Source organism: Vigna umbellata, chromosome 6 (genome assembly GCF_029865625.1).
Source record: "Vigna umbellata cultivar VRB3 chromosome 6, Vumbellata_1.0, whole genome shotgun sequence".
In the NCBI taxonomy this organism is placed as follows: Eukaryota; Viridiplantae; Streptophyta; class Magnoliopsida; order Fabales; family Fabaceae; genus Vigna; species Vigna umbellata.
The window spans coordinates 28176951-28196444 of NC_142170.1; the positions used below are offsets into that span (position 1 = coordinate 28176951).

Genomic DNA, 19494 nt, shown 5'->3' on the forward strand with positions numbered 1-19494 from the left:
TTATAATTGATATTTGGGAACAATTATAATAACAAGTTATTTAATGTCAAATTTAATTTCAACTAACATGATAATCTAACCTTTTGTTTTTCTAACTTCAAACTCTCTTATCTTTTCTTTTTTTCCAACAATAAACCTTCCTTTTCTAACTCTAATCTTGTTTGTATTCTGAGCTCGTGAATTTGGGATTTGTGGTTGTGATTTATTTTTCATCATTAGTGTTTTGCTATCTTCATTTCTTCATGGTTGTGATTTGTTCTCCGTTTCATATTTTCTTCTTGTCAATTCATGATTCGTGTTTTATGTTGGTGCTCATATTCAATATTAAGATATTGTGTATCATTGGTGTTCATCTAGGTATTAATCATCCAATCTACTTGTTTGGATTATAAAATGTAATGCCTACATTATTATGGCTATTCCAAATTAGGGATAACCTTCTAATTCAATAAATTAGACAATTTAATGTTGATTAGAGCAAATTAAAGTTGATATTGATTTTGGATACAAAATAATTGCTTACTTAATCTTGTTAGCTCGCGTTTTGCAGAATGGTTATGTTTGTGGATCATTTGTGTTTATCTAAAATTTATTAAGTAATAAGAATTTAGTTAATAGGATTGTTTCATTGTAGAATTTAGTTCAGTATTAAACATTAATTAATTAATAATATTTTTAATGTTTTAGGTAGAACATAGAAAAAATTTGGGTTAAATATGTTTAAGTACCTAACCTATCAAGCGAATTTGTTTTTAGTCCCTCTTTCAAAGTAAGGTACATTTTAGTCATCCTCCTTAAGAAAACCTTAATTTTTGGTCCTCCAAAACTAACAACATTAAAAACCAGCTGATGTGGCTAACTTTTGGCCACGTATGTCCACAACTTTTCCTAATTCATCGACGGGTACCTATCGGAGATAACTTCCGACGCAAATCTCAAGCTAGAGAAGCTCTATAATTTCACCATCTCGCTTGCAAGACTCTTCCAATGAGCCAAGAGTTAGAAGGAAGGCTGGGAACACATGTGGCTAGATGTTAGCCACATCAGTTGGTTTTTAATGCTGTTAGTTTTGGAGGACAAAAAATTAAAGTTTTCTTAAGGAGGAGGACTAAAATGTACCTTACTTTGAAAGAGGGACTAAAAACAAATTCACTTGATAATTTAGAGACTAAAAGCATATTTAACCCAAAAAACTAATAGCATTTTTTTCCTAAAAATTGTGTTTACAAATTTGGTGTCAACCTACGTACATTTCAATATAAATTATAACTTGATAGTTTAATTTGAAAATGACGAGCTCCATCAAAATGCAGATTGCACAAGAACTAAGAAATATGTGTATACCTTGCTAAAAGGCAACAAATCATTATATAAAAAAATTATGCTTAAAAATACATTAACGGATGTGCTATACTAGACTATCAATTAATGATAGAGAAAAACACTAATATTTTGGGCCTTTCACGTCGTATTTGAGGTCAATGTCATATCAGGAGACGTTAAATTGACATTGAATTTAAAAAAATCAACATTTAATTAACGTCGAATTTTGTTAATATTCAACGTTAATAATTTTTTTTGTTTTTTTTAATTAATTGTGATCATTTTTTACAATTCTACGATACCTGAAAAGCAAAAAAACAACAAATTTCAGTTTTTGATATTTTATAAAGCATGAACTATGAACGTGTAATGTAGCATCAACAACAAACAACAATAACCAGCAACAAACAAGTTCAATCAAACAACAACAACAAACAAGTTCAACTAAACAACAAGTTTAACAAAAGAAACAACAAACAAGTTCAACAATTAAGTTCTTCAAAACGAAAACGAAAACTAACCTTCAAAAGATGAGTTCGTCGGAATAAAGTGTCGTCACCAGTGAGAGAAAGCAGAATGCACCTATGAAGGACAAGAACACGAAAATAAGTAGTCAAAACAAACGAAAATCATATATAAAGTAGTTAATTAACATGCATTTGTATCAAATGAAAGAAAGATTACATCTGTGGTCGTCAAACTTCGTATGAGAAAAGTTTGAGAAGAGAAGAGGGTCTCGCGCGTTAAGATAAAGTGAATGAATTTTCAATTTCCCGCTCAATTTTTTATTGAATTCACTAACCTTTTGACGTTTAACGCTGAGACATTCGACGTTTTATATCTTTTTACGTCGAATTACAATTCTAAACGACATTTAATAATTGCATTTATTTACAAAAATATCACAGGTCATTTTTAGCATTGACTATTCAGTAGTTGAATGTTAAACGTGTGGCGTTATACACTATTTTTGTACTAGTGAAAGTAACAAGAATAAGTAAAAAAATGTTAATAAGTAAGCACTTAATCAAAAGTAATATAAGAAACATACTAATAAATATTACTCTTTAGAAATTGTACACGTTCCTTCCTTAAAGTAAGAATACACTTAATTCTCACCACTTATCAAAATTTAAATATAAATAAATAAATTTCAAAACTAATGAAAAAGTAATATTAGAGAAAAGTACCAATAGCACAACAAAATACAAAAAGTAGTAAAATATACAATTGTTTAAAACAAATAATTTATCATTATTAGAGATGAGACTTTTTAAGATGATTCTACTATACTTTTTTAAGAAAATTCTTCTAACGTTATAGATGTGTAAGATATAGAAAATTTATGTAGTTAAGAAGATCTAATATAATAAGTCCAACTTATTATGATGTGTTTAAAAATTTGAGTTAATAAATCTAATTTATTATAATAGGTATTGGTAGACATGTTATAATAAATTTAATTTAATATGATAGGCATTTGCTAACTTATTATACTAAGTGCTTATTATAACAAGTATTTTTAGACCTAATGTATTAAATTCAACTTACTGTAACAAGTATTCATAGACTTAACATAGTAAATTGAACTTATGATAGATTTATAAATGTATGCAATTTATTATAATAAGTATTCTTAGATCTAATATAGTAAATGAGTTTTTTGTTTTAAATTCTTTCAATTTTCTTCCATTCCTAATAGTATTTACTTGCATATAACTATATTATATATACAATTCCAAGAAAAAATAATTTCATAAACTTATTTTATTAACTTCACATAAGTTAAAACTTTAAATAACAACAATAATAATATAATTAATATTTTTATTTAAACTAATCACTCATCCATAATTTATTTGAACTTAATTTCTACCAATCCCATTTTATTTCAATATAATTTTATTATTTTTTATGTTTTTTAAAAATAATAACTCACATTTCATTTTAACATAATTTACACTTATTATATTTTATTTTAACTTACTTTTATTTTAATTATCAAACTCATCCCATTTCACAAACTTCCATGATAATTTTTTTTTTTAAATCCTTTCATTTCTTACAATCTTTTCTTTAATCCAAACAATCTCAATTTCATCTCTATTTTCTCTCAAATTCACTCCTTCAAATATATTTTTGAAAACAAACACATTCTATGTTAGAAAGCCAAAGCACCCATTACTTCAATCTTCTAACTTGATCTATTCACCGATTTATATAGTTAAAAAAATAAGTCTAGTTTGAATGTCTTACTCAAATAGCTTTTGTACAATGAACTTAGGCTGAAAAATCAATGATATAAATTGAAGCCAATAAATTTTGACTTCATTAGATTAGATTGTGGTTTAAATCATTTTAGATTTAATTGGTCATATACTTATATGTCATGAGTCAGTTTTTTTTTTAAAAGGCAGCTTAAACTTAAAAAAAAAAATGAAAATCAAGGCTTTTTATTAAAAGATATGAATGTGTTTTATAATATATAAATCAAATTATTTCACCTAAAATTAAAATTAATTTCATTTATAATACTTAAAATTTAAAAAAAAGTATATTTATATTTTTTACACTAATATTTTTTAATTTTTGAAAAACTGGACCGAGATAACTCATTTATACATAACCAAACGAAGAGGGATACTCCCTACACCACCCCACATTGCTCTTTGCACCACCACATTTTTAAAAAATTCCAAAACTATCATTTATATTTTAAAAAAGGTTTAATCCTTTCAAACATCCCTATTTTTGTAGGATCGTCTCAAGTAGGTCCTCGTATTGTAAATGTTCTCGATTAAGTCCCTTATTGTGAAAAATTGAATCAATTTAGGCATCGCCGTTAGTTCCATAGTAACACCGTTAAAGGGGGTGACACGTGTCAGTTCGTGATTTTTTTGAATTTTTTAATTATATTTTTATTATTTTTATTTTTATTTTTTATTTTATTTTTTATTTTTTTAAAAGTAAAATTTAAAAATGCCACGTGTCAAAGTGATAGTGTGCCACGTGGCAATGACAGTGTGACATGGCACTGACAGTGTCACGTGTCATTGTCAGGCCACGTGTCATTGCATTAGTCTCAATTTGGTCCCTATATTTTTATTTTGTTGCAATTTGATCCCTATATTTTTATTTTGTCTCAATTTAGTTTTAATTTTAAAAATTAAACAATTATGTTATTTAAATATATCTATAAGGATTTAAAAAACAAGTGACATAACATGCTGGTGTGAATTTTTGTAGTGAAAGTTTCCATGGAAAATCATGAAAGAAGAAACTACCTTTAACTATCGTTGTCACGAAAACTTTCTCCAATTTTTTATTGAAAAAAAAGTAAAATTTCACATTAATAATTTGTTCAATGAGCTAACTCGTTTGAAAAATTCACACCACCATGTTATGTCACTGTTTTATTAAACCCTTATAGGTATATTTAAATAACATAATTAATATTTATATGATTAAATAAATATAAATATAATTAAACTTAATATTGTTAGAAATATTTATTAAAAATATCAATTTTCATAAAAATATTTGTTAAGATTTATATACAATTTAAACTTTGTTTGAATTTGAGGAGGGAAAAATTGTTTAATTTTTAAAATTAAGACTAAATTGAGACAAAATAAAAATACATGGATCAAATTGAGACACAATAAAAATACAGGGACCAAATTGAGACTAATGCAATGACACTTCACGTGGCACACTATCACTTTGACACGTGGCATTTTTAAATTTTACTTTTAAAAAATAAATAATAAAAATAATAAAAATATAATTCAAAAATTCAAAAAATCACGAACTGACACGTGTCACCCCCTTTAACGGTGTTAGTATGGAACTAACGGCGAGGCCTAAATTGATTCAATTTTTCATAATAAGGGATCTAATCGAGAACATTTACAATACGAGGACCTACTTGATAATAGGGATGTTTGAAAGGATTAAACCTTTAAAAAATCCTACACCCCACTTTTTTTTCTTTAACGGATGTCGACATCCGTTGAAGAAAAAATTCTTTAATGAATATGCCACATCCGTTCAAAGTTTATTTTTTTTTTATTTTTTTTTAGTTTTCAGTTTATTAATTTTTTGTATTTTAAATTAATATATAGATATTATTTAATTTTTTAAAATTTTTGTATGTAATTATATATAAATTAATTTTATTTTATTTAATGAAATATTTATTAATAATTTAATAAATTATATTATTTTTTAATTAATTATGTTAAACGGATATGCCTGTAGCTACTTTCAAGTTTTTTTTAGTTTTTAGTTTGTTAAAATATTATATTTTAAATTAATTTATAGAGTATTTTAAATTTTTTGTATTTTATAATATATTACGTAATTATATATAAATTAATTTTATTTTATTTAATGAAATAATTATTATTAATTTAATGAAATTGATTTTTGTTTTACTTTAATTACGTATTATTTATTATTTAATTGATTATTTAAATATATTTTATTTGATTAGTTAAACGGATATGTTACTGTCATATCCGTTCAAGATTTTTTTTAGTTTTTAGCTTATTAATTTATTATATTTTAAATTAATTTATAGAGTATTTAAAATTTTTTGTTTCTTTATATATACAAATAGAAAAAATTATTAAAATAAAATCTATAAAATAAAAATAATAAACTAAATTAACAAAATAAAAATTAAAAGATGCAAACTTTTACATATGTGAAAATTTCTTCATGGATATAACATCCGTTAAAGATGAAAGTGATGTTGATATATTAAAAAGACAAATTATACATGATATAGGAAGCTTAGTGGTTGTGGAGGGAGCAACTGAGGAAATATTTGCTTAGACCCTTTAAGCAGTTCAAGGGTTGCACCTTCATAAATATTTCCTTGCACCCTTTAATTTTACTTTTGTCCCTTTTGGATTTATCCGAAAGTCATTTTTAGAAAAGATTTCCAAAACTTATGCAATTCAGATGTAAAAAATGACTTGTAAATTATACCATTTGAAAATATTTTTTTCCTTAAAGAAAGACTTCTGGTATAATTTGAAAGAAAAATAAATAAATTTTGTAATCTAAAGTTTAATATGAATTCTGGAAGTTATTTTTTTTAATCTCCTTCAATTGTTTGAAATTCATTTTTTACTTTCGAATTATATAATTTAAAATTACTTTTTTCTTTTAAATTGCATAATAATAAAAAATTACAAATCACACACTCCAAAAGTTATTAACTTTCTAATTGTGTAATCTAAAAAATAATTTTTATTTTTAGATTACAAAATTCAATGAACAAAACTGAAACTTTTTTAGAAAAATGATACTTTATACACCTACTTTTTTACATTCATTTAATATTACCATTCTTTACTTTTTATTTTTTTTTGAAAGACTACAAAAATTTGCTTTTTAAGACTATTTTACGTCGTTATTCTTACTTTTTTTATGAGAATAGAAGTGTTCTTAACTATACCAATCGAATAGAAGAGCAATTTTACTAAGTAAATTACATATCTTACAACAGCTTTCATCTAATAATTGACAAAGATTTAAAAGTTAGGAATCCTTTTTTTTAAGAAAGCAATTGACACACAAAATATATGGACATAAAATATATTCTTTGATATTTTTTAATTATTTGATTTTCTTAAAGCATATCCTGTTCTATTTATATATCGTTTTCAATTCTCAAAATAACATAATCATATTTTTGTAATTAAAATCTTACTTTTCCATCTAGTATTTAATTAATTAAAGCAAGGGATAAAATAGAGTATTATATAATTAGTTTATTTAGATAAAAAAAAACTCACTAATTTATTTCTACAAAAGAAATGACAACACTATCTCATTTATTATATTTGCATTTATCGTTGAGAGCCTAAAGAGGTAAGATAAAGAATACTAGAAATTGTTCACTCTCTATTATGCACACTACTTTTATCTCTATTGTTTAATACTTCATTGGGAAAATTTCATTCTTTGAAAGTTTGTAGTTAAAAGGAAAACTACTCTCAATTGTCAAATAATTAAATAAATAAGCTATAGCCACAGCAGTGTCACAGATTATAAGGTGCAGTTACACTTTCCAGATAAGTCAAAAATAACACCAAAAATTCAATGAAAAATCCAAATTTGTTTGTTTGAGTTGTAAGAATAATTTTTGTAAGAATAATTTTTAGACATTGAAGAAAGATACTTCAATGTCTTAATACATTCAGTACAAAAGTAAAATGATCATAAAGAAATAAATTTTGTATTTTTTTAAAAAATAAGAAAGTAAAAAATAAAAAAGATAACATGAATATAAAAAATTTATGTGTGTGAGCCTATTTTTTCTTTCCAAAAACAGAGTATAAGACTGATAAGGAAAAAAAAAGTAGAGAAATGAAGGATTCAACAGAAGTTTGCAAGTTACAACCGTTGTAGTGGTGATAATTTCAGGCACAATCGTATTTTTTACACTGGAGATACAAAATGTTGGGCAAAAGCTTCTAATTAATCTACTCTTGCAATCTCATCTATCTTCATTCGTATCAAGCATCAACTACATGATACTTTAACATTATATTATGAATAAAAGAATCAAGATTTAGTCACAGGCAACCCTTCTGTCAGTGCTTGTAAACCAACTCCTGATCTTTGCATTCCCTGATTGTGATTTCCATTTTGTCCTTGGCAGTAGATGGCAACACATCACAGCAATGCCTTCTTGGAGCAAGCAACTGAATACAACAGAAAAGTTTGTGAGTACTGTTAGCCATGTCAAGCCATGTTCCTAAAAGTAATATCCCTGAAGCAACCTAAAAAAGCTGTCTATGGTTTAAACTGTTTTTGCACTAGTGAACAGTGAAGACTGATATCTAACATATTAGTTACCTGTTTGATGTCAAGGTCTAACTTTTGTGAGAGGACTTTGATCACTTCCAGTTTGTTCGGTGACACGGCATCGTTTGAGCAATTCTGAAAAGATTTCTTGTAACTGCTTATGGTGCCATCCTTGGAAGATGAGACAGTGTCTAGAAAGAAAACGGTGGATCTTTTACAAGGGTCGTTGTGAAGTTGTCTTGTGTTGAAAGTGTATGTTTTTGCCAACATACTTCCCTTCTTCCACTGCTTGAATGTCTCATGCACCTTTAGAACATCTGGCAAAAGCATATGGTTTGGGAAAACCTGAACAGCATAGCCCCATGAAACTGAAACTGTCCATGAAAACCGTCTGTCATAGCAAATTGCTTGTTGCAGCACCCTCTGGGAATCAACGTTTACAGCTTCAAATAAATGCTTCAGGGCTTGTGTGGTTGTCATGTTTGGAAAGATTGGATCAGTGTAATCAGGATGATGCAGGGACAGAAAAGGAGTCAAAGGATGTGCCGCCAATAAACCAAAGGTATTTCCTTTCAAATCTACCTGATCCAGTTTCAAAATCACAAAAGTTAACAGATTAATTCATCTACAAACCTTTGTACTGTTTGTATATTCTAGTTAAAATCAAATCATAATCATTCACTATGTAAGGCCGACCAAAAGTTCAAATTTTTGTTACCTGGTGAAAACCGGGTTCATGTGTTAATCCTACCCCAAGTTCTGCCAAGCAAGAGTACACCCTTCCATCACTTCCATAGAGATGAGGGTACCTTTCTATACATGAATCAAAAACCTTGGCCAAAACCTTTGCCAGAGAGGAGCTGATAGCAAAACCTGCCCCACCAAAAGCCATTCCAAAACCAAACACCCGGTTCTGCTCATAAACCTCAGAGTGTGCACCAATGTAGTACCAGAGCTTGTGATCATATTTGGAAAGAGTCTTCACCACATTCTCCGGGAAGAAGACCGTGTCATCATCTCCAAAAACGAACCATCTCACGTCTGAATCATTGTTCATTGCCACGGTCTCGGTAACAACACGTGCAACGCGTATTGCGGAGCGAAGTCCACCCTTGTGAGTGAAACGAAACCTTGAAGTGTCTTCAGATACACAAAGAGGAGGAAGAGAAGTATCGTTGCTGACATGTTCTTCATCTGGGAGGCTGTCCAGGAACACGCACCCCTTCATTGGTTTGTTGGTGGCGCTGTTGATGTTGTTCCACCAAAGCTTCACGTATTCCTTCCTTTTGCCCCATGAACTCTTGCTTGAAGCAATTCCAAAGACAAGGTGATCAAGAGTGGTAGGCCTGGACACATCCTGTGATGTCTTGTTAACGTGTACTACCTTTGATGTCCCCAATAGTAGCACTGACACGACGAGATAAAGGGCGCAGAATGAAGAAGAGACTAAGATGAAATTAACCAGAGTTTGAGCCTTGGTGGGTTTGTGAAAAAGCTGCATCTTGACGACAATGGATCTAGTTCTTTTCTGGAGATGAAGAGGGTCGGGTTATTGTCGGTTTAATACAGAAACAGGTTCGTCTGTTGTTTGTTAGAAGGGTTTGAGACGTGTTCAGATGTATGTATGTATGTAATGTGTGGCGAAAATCCACCGCGATCCACGGCGTAAGAATGCTGATTGTTTTGACGATTTTAAGACAGTTAATGTTCCATGTATAAACTTGGGTAGGTACGTTAGAGAAAACTCAGAGTGTTCCTTCCAATTAGATTCGCTCGGTTGGCTGGTGTTGATGGTTATTGGAATCAAGTGGTTGAATTGATCTGCATTGACTATGAAGCAGAAGATGGAAAAAGGTGTTGGCGGATTTGAAGAGTTAGGCCACCTAAGCTCTTATTCTTCCACGTCAAGGTCTTTGTTATGCCAACTTTCATCCCTCACATGAAAAATAATTAGGGGGCATGAGACAACGCTATGGTTCACGTTAGTTGTGCAATTTAGGCACCAAAGCACGATTCCAGCGTTGTTTTAAGCTTTTACGCGAACGTTTTGCCTTTCTACCTGATTGTGCGTTTTTCACTTTTACTTTTCCGTTTTGCTCCTTCACATTGAAGGCTGTATTACAACTCACAACTCACAAAATCTCTTAACGGTCGTACATCCGTTTTCGTTTTAGAGCATTCATGCAGTATAATGCATAAATAGTATTAATTGTAGATTATATTATATACCTCCTGGAATAAACGATAAATAAAAAAATAATCAGCGAGGTTTTGATATTTCTATTTATATCACACGAAAAAAAAGGACAGTTTGGAAGTTTTTGCGAGATACCGGGAATGGATGGGACCGCGTGGAACTTTGGAAGTCAACGTAACTCGGAAATGAAATAAAACTTTATAATTGAGATACATCTTTAGGCACAAAAGCAAAATAAAGTATTCATATCTTGTATGCATGAAAAAAATCATCATTTGAGTTAAAATATTTCTAAACGTACTTCTAACAGACTGTAACGTTTATGCGCAGTGCAGCCGGCAAATAATTAGGTAGAATTTAATTTACAAAACTTTCAGACGTGGTCCTTGTGGTGATCACGTTCCAAATTAAAATTGGACCCTTCACTGAGGTTATCACACTCCAAATACCAGGAGAAACTACCTGCAATTTTGGATATCAGAAGTGGATAAAACGTGTACTGGTGCTGGGGTTTGATAACTTCTCCAGTAAACCAAAAGCCTGTGAGGGGTTTGATCACACCAGTGAGACCTCTTTGAGCTTTGACAATTTTTCTTCAAGAATGAGGACAGGGATCGTTCTCTCCTGCAAAGAGGATGGGGGAAATAGAAATCAGGAAAGGCAGGGTATAATTAGAATGTTTTTCAGAAATATAAAGTTTGTAGCATAGTACTAGCTGCCCGGTGGAGGCACCCATTGTTCAATAACTACTGAAACTAAGCCCTAAAGAATATTTGCGTTTACCTTCTCTTCAACTTTCAGAAATAGAAAAGAATCAAGTTCCGCATATCCTCTCTCAAAACAATGTATAAGATCAACCAAAAGGAAGCCGCATCCGCCTTATATCACCTACAACACGAACATTCATGCTCATGAAATTTCCAAAGCTTTGAAAGGAGGTCACTCCGGAAAAGAATGCTATGATTGCATGGAGATCAGTTCATCGATTTCACACTGTCTAATGTGAAGATTGGTTGTATCATTAGTAGATGGTGGTAAGACGCTACAGCACTGACGACGGGGAGCATTCATCTGTGTTAAGACCCAATAAACAATATAAAGTTTAATAACTAGAATATAAGAATACAGACAGAAATCAAATTTTTGAAATAACCATTACTAAGATTTACTTAAAAAAACCTGGTCATTGTTAAGCTCCAGCTTCCGTGAAAAAACTATGATCTGCTCGAGCTGTCTAACATTGGATTCAAAGCAGTTCCCAACATCATGCCTACTGTAACTGCTCCAAATGCCCCTTTTATGAGATGTCGCACTTTTCAAGAAAAATACTGAAGGCCTTTTACAAGGATCTCTGAGATAGTCTCTGGTGTTAAACATGAAATTGGCATTGACTTTACTACCCCTCCTCCATGGAACAAAAGTTCTCTGCACCGAAAGGAGGTCAGGTACAAGTTCATTTCCTTGATAAACTTGGATAGCAAAACCCCAAGAAACAGAGAAAGTCAAAGAATTTGACTGATCATAGCAGACAGTTTGCTGCAGGATCCTGGCAGGATCTACATTTGCAGCGGCAACAAGATGTTCCAAAGCCTGTACTCTGTCCATGTCGGGAAATATGGGCTCCATTGCTTCCAAGTGATGAAGGGACAATAACGGAGATAATGGATGTGCAGCTAGCATCCCGAACAAATTCCCCCGCATGTCCAACTGGCGTAACAAAATGGATAAATGATGATTCCGAAAGAGCCTATCATTATACTTCTTTTAGGTTTAATCAGAAGATAAAAGAATGCTCAACTATAGAATTAAAGAAGCCTAAGCGCATTCAAGCAAAAGTATCAAACTTAAAACCTAGACAACATACTCATGCTATCCCTATGATGTTTGTTTGAAATGCCAAAGAATTTAACAAGATAAAATCTTAAACCAAATTATTAGATTTATCATGCCGTGAGACCAATGTACGTTTAAAACTTCAGCAACTAAATAGATGTAAGCGATGCACACAACCATTGAATGAAGCCAGGAAAATAGAAACTAATGCACATTATCATTTTCATGTTCGTAATTGCTGGTATCTACAGACACCTTGACACAATAATGTTCTCCCATAAAAGTTGTCATTTTATCTCGACAGTTATAGATAACTTTAGTCACCAATAACAAAAATTTATTTTAATAAGAAAAACCGAACCAACAGCACTATCTATAGCGTATAGTTTGTCATCTGAGTTTTGTCCTTGTAAACAAGCCTCCAACACCCATAAAGGAAGTAAGCGAGTAATCCATGGGACATCCAACTCTTCAGTGCATTAACACCAAGCCAAAAAACAAAAAATCACAGCCCATAAGATACTAAAGAACAAATAAAGGTTACACATCTCACTGCGCTTTCCCCTTTTTTGGTTTCTCACGTATTCTCTTTCAGAGACAATCTTATTTGAAACACTGTCAGAAACTTAAATATAGATAACTCACTATAGAAAGGATTTCAACTTCATTGACCACATTGTAGGAGACGCTGAGAACCAACCCCGTTTTTCACATTTCCCCCTTTTTGTTACACGGCATATCAAAGACAGTATCAGAATTAAATGAAGGTCTCTCCCTTTGAGATTCCGAACCTTGGATAGACACATTGGAGGGACAATTCAATCAGAGAGTAACACAAGCCATAACAACTAAATTCTATCAATTACTCCAACTCTAATATCTAATCAATCCATATGCGAAGGTCAATACACAGCATCACATGCATAGAGTCACCTACAAAGTGTTTGTTATGATTCCGCGTGTCATTTTGGTCCCACTTGTAAGTGTCACAATGATTCTTAAGTAGGAATGAATAGGAATGATTTTGAAGAGCAGTATATAAAATATATAAGAAAAGACTCTACACACACCCATCGCCTTCAAATTTTCTTAAATGAAATTCTTATAGCGTGCCGAATCTCCCCGTGATAAAAAAAACCCAACAGAGTTGAGTTCACTGTCCCCATACAAAAATTGAAACAGCCAAAAAAAAAGAGAAAATAACACAGCCAGCGAATCCAACACATGCGCATAGATAAAAGCAAAAAACAAACGTAACAGAGAAACAATAACCAAATAGAACGTAGTAATAATAATAATAATAATAATATCAAAGGACCTGATGAAAGCCAGGTTCATGAGTCAAGCCAACACCGAGCTCAGCAACGCAGGAATAAATCCTAGAATCGCTGCCATACAAGTGTGCGTACCTCCTCAAACAAGAGTCCAAAACCCTCGCCAAAACCCTGGCGAGGGAACTGCTGATCGCGAAGCCGCCACCGCCGAACGCCATCTGGAACGAGTACTTCACGTTCTGCTCGTAGCTCTCGGAGTTGCTCCCGACGTAGAACCACCGGCGGTGGTCGTACCGCGCTAGCGCCCGAACCACGTTGTCGACGAAGAACACCGTATCGTCGTCGCCAAACACGAACCACCGCACGTCTGACTCATTACGATCCACGGCCTCCTTCACAGCTCGCGCCACTCGAATCGCAGACCTCAGCCCCCCGCGGAAAGTATAGGGGAACGCGGAGGTATCAGCGGAGATCACGACCGGCGGGGAAAAGGAGGAGGAGGAGGAGTTCAGAGGAAGTGGCGGTGGTTTGTCGAGGAAAGCGAGGGCGCGGGTGGAGTTGGGGGAGTACCAGAGGCGGAGGTAGGGGAGGCGGCGATGCCATGAGAGGGAGGAGGAGGCGACGGAGAAAAGGAGGTGGCGGCGCGTGGTCGGGGAGAGGGTGGTGATGCGAGTGGGTGAAGTAAGTGGCGCGGATGATGGGGCCCACGTGAGAAAGAGGAGGTAGAGGTTGAGGAGAATGGAGAGCATCAAGAGGAAGGATTTGAATGAAGGTGTTGGAGTTGTTCTGACGTGAGGAAAAGGAGGCATGGCTGTATCTGAGGCACTGCTATCACTACTAAAACTCTGATCCTTTTTTCTTCGTTTGAACATCGCTTTTACTTTAATTAACGGTGGTGGCAGTGGGAAAAAGAGGGACAAAATAAACCGCCAAGTGACGGTTACTTTTCCAAACCTGTGATGACGGAAGAAGGGAATCGGTAGCAGCAAGTTTCCGTCACGCTTCTACTTCTACGTCTACGCTTCTTTGTTTCTACTCTGGGAAATGGATTTTCTTTTTTCACTTTTTAGTGGCCCTGTTGGGCTAAACCCAAATACTTTACATGGGCTTGATTATTCTAAACTGGGGTGTTTCACCCTACACTTTCAACATTCTTCACTTTTAAAAATTCCATTTTTAATACCTCTAATCTTTTTCAAAAATTTTATATTAATTTTAATAAAAAAAATTATTTTTAAATATAATAAATATTTCTTCATTTTTTTTTCTTTCTTATTAAAAGCACTCTACACAACTTTAATAATAATTTAATTTAATTTAAAATTTAAATATTATTTAATATAATTTTATATTTTAATAATTATTAAAATATGATTTATATTAATTATATTAAAAACAAAAAATAAAATAATAATAATAAAAATAAAAATAATAATATAATAACAATAATAAGAAATTTGATTTAATATATTCAAATACATTAAATTATATTAAAATAAATTAAATAATTTTTAAATTTTAAATGGGTTAAATATGTTTTTAGTCCTTAAACTATTGGTCGTTTCTGGTTTTCGTCCCTCTTTCAAAGTAAGGTACAATTTGGTCCTCATTCTTTTCGAAACTTTGGTTTTAGTCCTCGAAAACTAACACCGTTAAAAATATGCTGACGTGGCTAACGGAAGACTGACAGAATTTTTTTTTTGTCAGAGTTTATCAGCTTTTCTCCAGTGTCATCTCTCTCTTCAACTTCTCTTTCTCTCTCATTCCTCCAAACCCATTCCAATTCTCACTCTCATGGGTTGTTACCTCTCTTGCAAATGACCAATCCACAATCGCAACCTGCGACCCTCACTTTAAGAAGCACAAACCCCTCGCTGCCAAACCAATCCGCCACTTGAACTACGCCGAAATCTCCCTCGTCGCTTCTGGCGCTGAGAATATCCGAAAGAAAGAGATTAGAGTATCTGCAATGATATTTTCTCTGCCTCCTTTACTGCTTCCGAAGCCAGATATGACTTACTTTCAGCATCGCCAATTCTGTAGGCTGCAGTATCTGCAGCATCCTTTATTGTCTCATTAGATGCTGTAAAGACAGAAACCGAGGACTACCATTGTGGTTGTGGTGCAGGTTGTGACGGTGTTGGCCGGACATCCTTTGGTTTTAGTGAAGGTGATTTTGTTCCCGAGAGGACATCCTTTTTTATTTTGTAACAATGATTCAGTAACTAATTACACAGACATTAAAGCCATCTCAACAAGGTAACATGCTTAAATGATAAAACTGGGCAAAATATCTACATTAGAAATGAATATATTAAAAAAAATACGAAAATGAAAGTCCAACGCATGAGATTCCCACCCTGTCAGGTTTGAGGAGTAGTGAGGTTTTACTCTACCCAGCAGAGAGGTTGTTTCCAGAATTTGAAACAGAAAGAAAACAACCCCACCCATTGTCCCAAGGTTCGCACTCAACTATACTATGCAATACATCAGTAAAATCAACAATTCACCATGTACAAATTAAATTACCTTTTCAAAGTGAGGGTCACAGGTTGCGATTGTGGATTGGTCATTTGCAAGAGAGGTAACAACCCATGAGAGTGAGAATTGGAATGGGTTTGGAGGAATGAGAGAGAAAGAGAAGTTGAAGAGAGAGAGATGACACTGGAGAAAAACTGATAAACTCTGACAAAAAAAAAATTCTGTGAGTTTTCCGTTAGCCACATCAGCATATTTTTAACGGTGTTAGTTTTCGAGGACTAAAACCAAAGTTTCGAAAAGAATGAGGACTAAATTGTACCTTACTTTGAAAGAGGGACGAAAACCAGAAACGGCCAATAGTTTAGGGACTAAAAACATATTTAACCCATTTTAAATAAAAACCAAATTTTCAAAAACTTGTTTATCATATATTAAAATTCGTAAAATAGCCTTACAGTTTTTTTTTATTTAAAATTTAATAAATATTTAATTTAATTTAAAATTATAATTGTAAGATTCAGAAATTCAGAGAAAGTGGAAGATAAGTGTATGCAGTTGATTGGACCAATCGGTTTTTGACGGTAGTATATAAAGGAACTTTTCAAAATTTCGTGTCACTCTCATGCACTTCTTCTCTCCAAGTTTCTAAATTTCATTTTTTCCTCCTTCTCCCTACAAATTCTCTCTAGAAATTCTCACGATCTCTTCATCTGATTATCAATCAGGCCATGCCTGAGCTTTCTTGGTGTCAAGAGCTTTCTTTTGAACCGATCAAGTTGTTGTTTTAAGCTGGTAAGTTCATCCTCTTCTTAGAAATTATGTTTTCTGGCACATGCAAGCCAAGTTTCTAGTTGCATGTGTTTTGTCATCTTCTTCTCTTAAATTTTGATCACATTTTTGGTCTTTTGGTTGGTCTATTTCTATTAATCAGTGAACCATAGGTTTCTAGAATTTTTGGTGGTGAGCGAGTTTCTGCAACTGTGAGCTTTCGGTCCAGTTAAGAAGTAAGGGAAGCTAAATAATTTAACTTGTATATTTATATGTTTGTAATGAATGGTATGATTGATTGAAATGCATGTTGAATTTCTGTTGTTGATTGAATGTGAGAACTAAACTTTGTGAACTGGATGTGGGGAGTATTATGCAGAAAAAGTGTTCGGCCAATATCAATTTGAGGAAGTGAGAGGGTGAAAATGAGAGTTAGAGGTCAGGAGTGGTTTTTGGCAGTGAGGTGAGTTTGAACAAGTGTATTGTGACTTGTTAGAATCATTAAGATGGTGAAAAATGTATAAAAGTTGTATAATATGAGTTTGGGTCCTCAAGTTGAGTTTATGTAGATTTCTGGGTGTGTTTTGGGTGAAATTTGGTGAAGGAAGGTTAGAGATATTTAGGACCCTTAGATAGGTTTGAAGTGGTGTAGAAATCATTTTTGGAGGAGTAGAAGTTGGAAGAATATTGGGTTTTGGGTAAAATTATGCTATGATAATTGATGAGGATTTATGTTTACAAGTAATGTGGAAGAGAATTCCAAGGAGGAATGTCTCGTGGATGGTATTGGAATTGTAAAGTATGAATGTGGGTATCGTGCAAAGTTGGTGTTTATCTTGATATTCTGTGATTACTCATTCTCAAGTAGAGAGGAGTAACTTATGTGTGAGAATGGTAGGAGGTCCTTTAACCTCAGGGTATCGAGGTAATCTTCACTGGACTAACCTTGTGGGGTAGCTTGATGGGGTCTTGTTTTTTCACCACTACAAGTGCAAAAACGCCTGTAGCTACACATTCATACAATCTGGATGGTCAAGTCAGGTGTTCGGTCTATACATGAATTATGGTGTTCGGTCTATGCATGAGTATAGTGTTCGGTTTGTATATGCTTGCTTGTATTATGTTTTGGTATGTTGTAGTGTTTGGTATTGCATTGTTTGGACTTGTGTGAAATGTACGTATGTGTATACAATTAAATTACGTTAGTTTACCCTTATTTTCTATTTTGTCCATGTTTCTTGTTCGGTTCTTCTTTTGCAATGATCACCATATGGGTGTGAGCAGTTGGAGAGGAGCTCTCGGTGGAGCAGTCCTTGGAAGGAGAGGACCCCTCGGCTTAGTACCAGACCGCTCGGTCTTGTGAATAGTTTTGTATGAAGCGTTCAGATTTATGCACTTAGTTTGGAATAGTGTAGGACTTCTGTAAAGTTTTAAACTTTATGGTTATTTTGTAATAACTATAAGGTTAACTTTATTTTCCAGTAACTGTTTTACCATATTATAAACTGATGACACTTGTATACAGTTTTATGCTATATTTTTGGGATGTTACAATAATATTATTAGGGTTAAATATGTTTTTAGTTCCTCAACTATCAAGCGATTTTGTTTTTCGTTCATCTTTCAAACTTTGTACGCTTTGACCCCTCTCCTTAAGGAAACCATAACTTTTGGTCCTCCAAAACAAACGGCGTTAAAAATCAAGTGAGGTGGCTAACGGTGAAGTACCACGTCATTTTTTTTTCTAACATTGAGTCAATCTGTCCCTCATCGTTCGGTTACCATCACCATTCAGTTACCATCACCGTTCGGTCACCATCACCATTCAGTCGTCATAATCGTTCGACCATTAGTAATATTGTTCGGTCGTTACCAATACCGTTCGGCCATTACCAATACCGTTCGACCACCATCACCATTCAGTCATCATAACCGTTTGGTCATTAACAATACCGTTCGGTCGTATGGTGAGGGACATATTGACTTAGTGTCAGAAAAAAAAATAATGACGTGGCAATTCGTTAGCCAACTCAACCTAATTCTAACAGCGTTAGTTTTGGAGGACGAAAAATTATAGTTTCCTTAAGGAGAGGGATCAAAGCGTACAAAGTTTGAAAGACGAACGAAAAACAAAATCGCTTGATAGTTGAAAGACTAAAAACATATTTAACCCATATTATTATTATATTTTTATATTTTAATAGTTATTAAAATATAATTTATATTTTTATAATAATTTTATTAAAAAATTAAAATAATAATAACTAAAATAAAAGTAATAATAATGAAAATAAAAATAATATTTAAAATGACATTTAATATTTAAATATTAAATTATATTAAATATTTTATTTAATATAATTTTATTTAATATAATTTTATTTAATTTAATTTAATATTTTGATATAATTTTATTTAATTTAAAGATATTAAATATTTTATTTAATATAATTTTATTTGATATATGATAAATAATTGTTTTTAAAATTTTGTTTTTTATTTAAATTTTGATAATTATTTAATTTAATATTTTAATATAATTTAATGTATTTAAATATATTAAATATTTTATTTCATATAATTTTGTTTTATTGTTATTATTTTTATTTTAATTATTTTTTATATAACTATTATAATAATATAAATTATATTTAAATAATTATTAAAATATAAAATTATATTAAATAATATTTAAATTTTAAATTAAATTATTATTAAAGTGACGCAGAGTAGTTTTAATAAGAAAGAGAAGAAAATAAAAAAATATTTATTAAAATTAAAAATGAAATTTTTGAA

At 32.0% G+C, this 19494-nt stretch overlaps 2 protein-coding genes across 3 annotated transcripts; both read right to left on the minus strand.

Annotated features, from left to right (window-relative positions):
• Positions 1–7732: 7732 nt before the first annotated feature.
• On the minus strand, positions 7733–10262 carry LOC124841484 (uncharacterized). The gene is made up of 3 exons (XM_088093149.1): positions 8864–10262; positions 8197–8727; positions 7733–8042 (listed from the first exon to the last, which is right to left on the minus strand). The coding sequence occupies exons 1-3, from the start codon at positions 9644–9646 to the stop codon at positions 7932–7934; spliced, it is 1425 nt and encodes a 474-aa protein (XP_087949275.1). The 5' UTR covers positions 9647–10262; the 3' UTR covers positions 7733–7931.
• A 255-nt stretch (positions 10263–10517) lies between these two features.
• Positions 10518–14481, minus strand: LOC124820066 (uncharacterized). 2 transcript variants are annotated; one of them, XM_088092339.1, is made up of 4 exons: positions 13585–14481; positions 11522–12089; positions 11126–11413; positions 10518–10966 (listed from the first exon to the last, which is right to left on the minus strand). In XM_088092339.1, exons 1-3 carry the CDS (start codon positions 14319–14321, stop codon positions 11300–11302), a joined length of 1419 nt encoding a protein of 472 aa, XP_087948465.1. In that variant the 5' UTR covers positions 14322–14481; the 3' UTR covers positions 10518–10966; positions 11126–11299. The 2 variants fall into 2 exon arrangements, with proteins under 2 accessions (XP_087948465.1, XP_087948464.1); XM_088092338.1 differs by having other exon boundaries at positions 11522–12049; positions 13494–14481.
• Between the last annotated feature and the right edge of the window lie 5013 nt (positions 14482–19494).

What these genes read in the sequence shown, in the direction of transcription:
- LOC124820066 (XM_088092338.1), bottom strand. Translation starts at nt 14,321, where the DNA reads ATGTTCAAACGAAGAAAAAAGGATCAGAGTTTTAGTAGTGATAGCAGT. An exon ending in ATGAACCTGGCTTTCATCAG is followed by an intron (nt 12,050 to 13,493) that starts GTCCTTTGATAT and finishes TTGTTACGCCAG; the next exon opens with TTGGACATGCGGGGGAATTT. An exon ending in TGGAGCTTAACAATGACCAG is followed by an intron (nt 11,414 to 11,521) that starts GTTTTTTTAAGT and finishes GTCTTAACACAG; the next exon opens with ATGAATGCTCCCCGTCGTCA.
- LOC124841484 (XM_088093149.1), bottom strand. Translation starts at nt 9,646, where the DNA reads ATGCAGCTTTTTCACAAACCCACCAAGGCTCAAACTCTGGTTAATTTC. An exon ending in ATGAACCCGGTTTTCACCAG is followed by an intron (nt 8,728 to 8,863) that starts GTAACAAAAATT and finishes AAACTGGATCAG; the next exon opens with GTAGATTTGAAAGGAAATAC. An exon ending in TAGACCTTGACATCAAACAG is followed by an intron (nt 8,043 to 8,196) that starts GTAACTAATATG and finishes TGTTGTATTCAG; the next exon opens with TTGCTTGCTCCAAGAAGGCA.